The sequence below is a fragment of the Prenolepis imparis genome, unplaced genomic scaffold, assembly GCF_030444845.1.
Source record: "Prenolepis imparis isolate NDT839.2.m4 unplaced genomic scaffold, iyPreImpa1.0 SCAF_100, whole genome shotgun sequence".
Classification (NCBI taxonomy): domain Eukaryota; kingdom Metazoa; phylum Arthropoda; class Insecta; order Hymenoptera; family Formicidae; genus Prenolepis; species Prenolepis imparis.
In genome coordinates this window covers 107,704-114,917 of record NW_028141258.1, presented here as the reverse complement: position 1 = coordinate 114,917, position 7,214 = coordinate 107,704, and the positions used below count along the sequence as shown (strand labels likewise).

The 7,214-nt window shown below is 37.3% G+C and overlaps 4 protein-coding genes across 4 annotated transcripts; all 4 read left to right on the top strand.

Moving 5' to 3' along the window:
- The first annotated feature begins 528 nt into the window (after positions 1 to 528).
- On the top strand, positions 529 to 2,388 carry LOC145947576 (uncharacterized). The gene has a single exon (XM_083057372.1). The coding sequence runs from the start codon at positions 529 to 531 to the stop codon at positions 2,386 to 2,388; it is 1,860 nt and encodes a 619-aa protein (XP_082913498.1).
- A 10-nt stretch (positions 2,389 to 2,398) lies between these two features.
- On the top strand, positions 2,399 to 4,792 carry LOC145947575 (uncharacterized). Its single transcript, XM_083057371.1, has 3 exons — positions 2,399 to 2,726; positions 2,931 to 3,182; positions 3,243 to 4,792. The coding sequence occupies exons 1-3, from the start codon at positions 2,399 to 2,401 to the stop codon at positions 4,790 to 4,792; spliced, it is 2,130 nt and encodes a 709-aa protein (XP_082913497.1).
- Positions 4,793 to 4,895: 103 nt separating this feature from the next.
- Positions 4,896 to 5,363, top strand: LOC145947574 (uncharacterized). Its single transcript, XM_083057369.1, has one exon. The coding sequence runs from the start codon at positions 4,896 to 4,898 to the stop codon at positions 5,361 to 5,363; it is 468 nt and encodes a 155-aa protein (XP_082913495.1).
- An 861-nt stretch (positions 5,364 to 6,224) lies between these two features.
- On the top strand, positions 6,225 to 6,848 carry LOC145947573 (uncharacterized). Its single transcript, XM_083057368.1, has one exon. The coding sequence runs from the start codon at positions 6,225 to 6,227 to the stop codon at positions 6,846 to 6,848; it is 624 nt and encodes a 207-aa protein (XP_082913494.1).
- Positions 6,849 to 7,214: the final 366 nt, after the last annotated feature.

Here is a 7,214-nt window from a genome sequence, read left to right as displayed (position 1 = left end):
ATTGGAAAGCCGCCGGAACGAGAATTCGAGCTCTGTAAGTCCAGTTACACTAGCAAAGAAATCAGCTGCCTTGCGAGATCAGCGGTGAGTTATCGCTGAATTCAACGACGACGACGAGCCCGTCAAGGAAAGACGTAAGAGGACAGCATTCACGAGGCCATCTTTGGCAGTACGAAAGGCGCCATCGGGCAGCAGCATAAAGGAAGTCATTCATCACATATTACACCGGACACCGGACGCGGCCATTACAAAAGGAAGTTGACGCAACAATAACACGCAAGAAGTTATGTTTTCAATCTGCATACGCAACTCAACAGATAAGAAACAATTCGAGACGTATTTACAAATGATATAATAGTAACAAGTACTAGTCGATAAAATAAATATTACAATAAATAAAGTAGGTCCGCATATATTTATCGTTTATTCGTGCGCATTTGATTTAAATTTGTTCCTAGGTATATGAGGCAAGACGTACTCGTAGATACTTGAATATATTGTATCGGGCATTTCGAGAGGAAATTCAGAATGGCGCAAAACATTGATTTAAAGAAAATCAAGCAGAGAAAGAGGATAGCTAAGAGTGGTTTCGCGCGAGTAGAAACTTTCTTAGATACTTTAGATCCAGTAACGGTCGATATCGAAGAGATAAAATTGCGACTAAATAAATTAGAGGATTGTTGGAAATCATTTGAAGAAAGTTTAACCGAATTAGTAAGCTACGATGAAACGTTAACAGATGAGCAAGCCGATGAAGAGCTAATAATTCATGAAGAAAAATACATTAATTTAAAGTTAAGAGGAGAGAGAATAATTAAAGATCGCGTGAAACCAGTCTTAGCTAATAATAATCCAGACCAAGCTGTCGACCCGTCGGAGGATATCAGAATGCGAACAAATGAAAGTCACGTAAGGTTACCTAAGATAGATTTACCTGTATTTTCAGGAGCATATGAAGAATGGCATTCGTTCTTTAACACATTCAATTCGTTAATACATTCCAATAATTCTTTAAACGACATTCAAAAGTTTCATTATTTAAAGTCGTCGGTAAAAGGTGAAGCAGCTGAAACTATAGCTTCATTAGAGATTTCGGAAGCTCATTATAAGGACGCTTGGCTTAGATTGAAAGAAAGATACGATAATGAGCGTCTCGCGGTTCAAAATCATATTAAAGCAATATTTGAACTACCTATGTTAAAAAGGGAAAATAGCGTCATGTTAAGAAGCGTATTAGATGGTACTTTAAAGCATACGAGAGCATTAACCGCATTAAAATGTCCCACGGCGTCATGGGATGACTTGTTGGTATATATAGTTACTAGTAAATTAGATTATATAACGATTAAAGAATGGGAAGCTAGTTTAAAGGCCCAACAATTACCTAAATTTAGCGAACTAACTGATTTTGTTACACGAAGGTGCCAGATGTTGGAAGCAGTGACTAGGAGGAGCCTGTCCATAACGCCAAACGTTAATTCACGCCAAAATAATGGAGGGAAGGTAGCGATTTCTCACGCAGCACTAACAAATGTTAAGTGTTTACATTGCAAAAGTGACCATCAAATTTACCAGTGCAAAAATTTTAAGGAGCTTTCTGTAGCGGAGCGTTTGAATAAGGTAATGGGCTTGAAATTATGTTTGAACTGTTTTAAAGGGAAACACTTTGCAAAAGATTGTTCAGCTGGCTCTTGTAAAAAATGTACTAGAAAACATAACACTTTGTTACACGAAGATCGTGATTTATCGAAAGAAACTAAAGAAGAATCGAATAAATCAAATGTAGCTCAAGAAAGTACTTCAAGTAAAGCTGTTAATACTATATGCACACACTTGCAATCAAAAGAAATAGTAGATTCCAAGCAGGTGTTGTTGTCTACTGCTTTAATTAGAGTAAAAAATCATAAAAATCAATACATAGAAGGCAGGGTACTATTAGACAGTGGATCGCAATCTAACTTTGTAACTGAAGAGTTTGCTAAAAGGTTAAAGTTGAAAACGTTTGACGATAAGATAGAGATAAAGGGAATAAATCAACATATTTCACATGCTATGAAATCTTTAAATTTAAAGATAACTTCTCGTTTTGGTACCCACGGTTTAGATTTACCATGCATAGTTATTCCAAAAATCACTCAGAATTTACCGACAGTATTAGTAGATACTACCGTTTTGGAAATACCAAAAAATATTCAGTTAGCCGATCCACAGTTTAATATACCGGGTAAAATTGATTTGCTGATTGGTGCGGAGAGTTTTTGGGAGTTAATTTGCGTAGGGCAAATAAAGTTAGGAAAACGAAAGCCAGTATTGCAAAAATCACTATTAGGTTGGCTAGTATCCGGGCCAACAGGGGGGGTCCGAACCCAGGAAAATAACCAGCTGTAATTTAAGTATAATGGAAGAATTGAACGAGACTATTCATAAATTTTGGGAGGTCGAGGGTTATCAAGAGACTAATAATCTAGACCCCGAAGAAAAATATTGTGAAGAACACTTTAAAGCGACTCACGAACGTCATGTGAACGGTAGATTCATAGTTAAATTACCAGTTAAAGAAGAAATATTAAAATTTTTGGACGGCTCCAGAGAAGTAGCTTTAAAGAGGTTTTTATCATTAGAGCGAAAGTTTATTAAGAAACCAGAACTCAAAGGGGAATATGTAAAGTTCATACAAGATTATTTACAGCTAGGGCACATGAGAAAGGTACTCGATTATGATAAAGGTAAGTTAAGAGTTTTCTTGCCGCATCACGCAGTGATAAAGGAAAGTAGTACGACTACAAAAACTAGAGTAGTATTCGATGCATCCAGTCAGTATTCAAAGAAGAAATGTTTAAACGATGCCTTATATAAAGGCCCTGTAATTCAGTCGGATTTATTTACTTTAATTATACGGTTTCGATGTCATAAATACGTTCTGTGCGCAGATATATCAAAAATGTACAGACAAATATTAATACACGAAGATCAAATCGCGTTACAAAGTATTCTCTGGCGAGAAACTCCCGAATCAGAAATAGAGGAATTTGAATTACTAACGGTAACTTATGATACAAAACCTGCCTCGTTCTTAGCTACTAAATGTTTGCAACAATTAGCCGAGATTGAAAAGAGAAATTATCCTAAAGCTGCAAAGATAGTTTGCAATGATTTTTATATGGACGACTTATTGACTGGCAGTAACACTAAGTCCGAAATTATAGAGCTATAAAGGGAATTAACTGAGTTGTTGGTTAAAGGGGGTTTTGAGCTACACAAATGGAATTCCAACATAATAGATCAGAATAAAGGTATACGCGCAGATAATGAAGAGGTAGACATTAGCAAGGATATGGAATCTAAATTATTAGGCATATTTTGGAGTCCAAGCAAAGATACATTTCAATACAAAGTAGCATTAAAGGACTGCGAAACTCGTGTAACAAAGAGAGTTGTGTTATCACAAATATGTCGATTATTCGATCCACTAGGTTTAGTCGGGCCAGTAGTAACGTTAGCTAAAATATTAATGCAAGAGTTATGGAGTTCGGGTGTAGAATGGGATGAGTCCGTCCCTATGCATCTGCATAGAGCATGGGATCAAATAAGGCGACAATTGAATTTACTTAACGAGTTGAAAATACCTAGATTAGTAACTCTGGGGGAGACGGATTCTCAAATACAAATACACGGATTCTGTGACGCCAGTGAAAAGGCTTATGGAGCCTGCGTCTATTTACGAGAACAAGACTATCAGGGTCGTATAATAATTTCCTTGCTTTGCTCTAAATCAAGGGTAGCACCTATGAAAGCGTTATCCTTGCCTCGATTAGAGTTGTGCGGATCAGTGCTATTGGTAAATTTGATGGAAAAGATAATAAATAGTTTAAATTTAAAGATACAACAAAGATTTTATTGGACAGATTCAAAAATAGTATTGGCTTGGATAGGCTCCTCATCTAGAAAATGGCAAGCGTTTGTAGCTAATAGAGTTAGCAATATCCATGATAAGTCTTCGCCTTCCGAATGGCGACATATAGGTTCTACAGACAACCCTGCAGATTTAATATCCAGGGGGGCCACTCCTGAGCGATTGATGCAGGCTAATAGTTGGTGGCAGGGACCACAATGGTTGATGGAAAATAAAGAATCGTGGCCAACGGAGAGTGAGGAATTATTATGTGAGGATGCTCCGGAAAAGCGAAAACAAGCGATAGTAGTAGCAGCTGTAAAATATGAAGCGATTATTAGTTATAGTAAATTTTCTTCGTTAAATAAGTTACTGCGAGTAGTTGCGTACGTATTAAGATTTATTCATAATATAAGATGCGAAAAAGAAAGGCGTAAAATGGGACCGATAACGGTTGAAGAAGTCAAGAATGCAAAGGTGTTAACGATCAAACTAATACAAAGGGAAGAATTTAAAGATGACATAAAGGCATTAAAGTACAGCAACAAGGTTCAGCGAGTTTCCAAATTAGTAGCACTCCACCCATATTTGGACATCAGTGGAATATTAAGAGTGGGAGGGAGACTGAAGCACGCAACATTATCTGAAGAAGTTAAACACCCTATTTTGCTTCCTGCATCGCATTACTTCACCACATTAATAATTGTACATCATCATGAGAAGCTTTTCCACGCTGGTGCTCAAACAACTTTAAACTCCATCAGAGAAGAATTCTGGCCAATATTCGCGAAAAATCAAATAAAGAAGATCTTACGAAACTGCGTAAGATGCCGTAAGGCTCATCCTAAATCCAGTTGGTGGATCGCAATTGATGGGAGAGTTACCAGCGGTCCGAGTTAACGTCAGCCAACCTTTTTGTAACTGCGGAGTAGATTATTGCGGACCTTTTTTCGTACGTGATCGAATTCGCACGTTGGGTGAAGCTTGTCTTACAGTCGGAGAGATGACAACCGACTTAACCCAAGTGGAAGCTATACTAAATTCTAGATCTTTAACCCCTTTATCAGAAGATTCGAACGATTTAAAGGCGATAACGTCAGGGCATTTTTTAATAGGGGAGAACTTACAAACTTATCCAGAAGACGATTTACGGGAGATTCCAGAAAACAGACTTTCTCGTTGGCAGCACGTCGAACAGCTCAAGCAGCAATTATGGTCACGATGGCATAAAGAATACCTAGTAACATGTCAGCAAAGAAACAAATGGAAAACGGACAACAACTTCAAATTCTTCGTCGGTCAACTCGTCATGTTAAAGGAAACTGAGAGTATGCCCTTTCAATGGGTGCTTGCAAGAATCACCGAAGTGCATCCCGGTCTAGATGGGAAAATCCGGGCAGTCACTTTGCGAACTAAAAAAGGACTTTATAAAAGAGCGATTATTAATATAGCCCCCATATCCGATAATTAATATATTGTAATTATACGAAGTTTACATTTTTTTTTTTTTTTTTTTCTTTCTGTTTTGGGTTTGAGTTTATGTTTAGTGTGAGATTATTTAACTATACCAATTGTAACCACACTCTAGTTGAAAATATGTGATATTTGTCAAGGCGGGCGGCATGTCCGATTTGTAAGGAAATTGAGTTTATTTTAAGTTCACATTTCGCGCGCTTTATTGAGTTTATGTGCGATACTCGTATCTCAGACTTGATCTGAGTAGATGGCGTTTCGGTCGTAAGGAAGAGATCGCGAGCGCTCAGAGAAGAATCAGATGTACGCAGGTTACGGACCCGTATGGTTCGGTACATTCCAGAAATAAAATTTCTATTTAAGTCAAGGTCTGTTTCGTAGATTATTCCTAATAATTAATTCGAAGCAGTGCAACTAAGAAATCGATCAATCACTAAATTATTCAATTACAAAAAGTAGAAAATGCTATGAAACGCATAATAGAAAATGCCGATAGCTTACTATATAAATTTACTAGTAATTCTGTTGAAAGTTGTAATGCAATTATAAGTAAATTTATTGGTGGCAAGCGCGTTCATTATGCCATGAAAGGCTTTTATCAAACACGCGTTAAAGCATCCGTAGTGCAATTTAATACTTCGCGAACCTTGAGTTCTGTTTGTCGTGCAATGGATAAAAAACCACCCACACAAACAGAAATAATTGAAAATAGAAATATAAAAAAAATGCCAACCAACTTAAACGAACACGTGCGGCGAAAGATTTAGGTCTTTCTGTTCGTACATCTAAATTTTCCGCTAAAATAACGGCTGATAAAGATTATGGACCAAATGCAGAACGGCCAGATATCGAAGGTAATATGTACGAACAGCTGAGACTTCATTATGAAATGTTATTAGATCAACAACGTAATTGTGCTGTATTGGAGTGTACTACACGGGATCAGCATGAAAACCCGGAGTGGCACAACGTACGGCGAAATCTTCTCACTGCTTCAAACTTTGGAAAAGTTTGTAGCAGAAGAGAAACAACTTCGTGCCAAAATCTTGTGAAAGCAATTCTTTATCCTCCTCGATTGATGAGCGCGGCTGTTGAGTGGGGTAAAGAAAAAGAGATGATGGCACGAGAGCAATTGCAGATGGAATTAGGGATAGAAATTAATAATTGTGGTATATTTATAGATGAAACTATCCCATATCTTGCCGCGACGCCTAACGGCATTGTCGGAGACGATACTATCGTTGAGATTAAATGTCCTTATGCGGCGCGGCATGTGTCTTCTATCACTGCAATGCTCAATAAGATTTCAGATATTTATAGAATATTTGATAAAAAGGATGACACTCGAATGAATCAAAGACACGCGTACTACTTCCAAGTGCAGGGACAACTCCACATAACGCAAAGAAAGTATTGCATTTTTGCTGTGTGGACACCCTTTGGATTGAAGTACACGATTGTCGAGCGTGATGACAGATTTTGAGAAACAAAAATGTCAGCATTGCTTAAACGATTCTACGAGGACTGCTTGGTTCCTGAAATAATAGATAGTAGAGTAGCAAGAAATATGCCTATTCGGGAACCGCAGTATATCATCGAAGCACAAGCGGCTCGGAAAAATGACATAAAAGTGGAAAGTGTTTTCGAAAGCACTACATTGTTGCTATTCCAGAAATAGAGCAAGATGACGATTGCATTATAACTGATTACTCGAATGAAAAACGAGATCTAACTGAGGATGACATAAAAAGACTAAGAAAAATGTTAGATGATGTGATACCTTCTCTTTTATTAGTAAAGAATAATGTTTTGCCCATAGATAGTAAATTAAATGATGTATCGTTAGATT

Coding starts and splice junctions, on each gene's coding strand:
- LOC145947576 (XM_083057372.1), top strand. CDS start 529: ATGGCGCAAAACATTGATTTAAAGAAAATCAAGCAGAGAAAGAGGATA.
- LOC145947573 (XM_083057368.1), top strand. CDS start 6,225: ATGTACGAACAGCTGAGACTTCATTATGAAATGTTATTAGATCAACAA.
- LOC145947575 (XM_083057371.1), top strand. CDS start 2,399: ATGGAAGAATTGAACGAGACTATTCATAAATTTTGGGAGGTCGAGGGT. Junction 2,727..2,930: donor GGTACTCGATTATGATAAAG/GTAAGTTAAGAG, acceptor TTCTGTGCGCAG/ATATATCAAAAATGTACAGA. Junction 3,183..3,242: donor GGACGACTTATTGACTGGCA/GTAACACTAAGT, acceptor TGTTGGTTAAAG/GGGGTTTTGAGCTACACAAA.
- LOC145947574 (XM_083057369.1), top strand. CDS start 4,896: ATGACAACCGACTTAACCCAAGTGGAAGCTATACTAAATTCTAGATCT.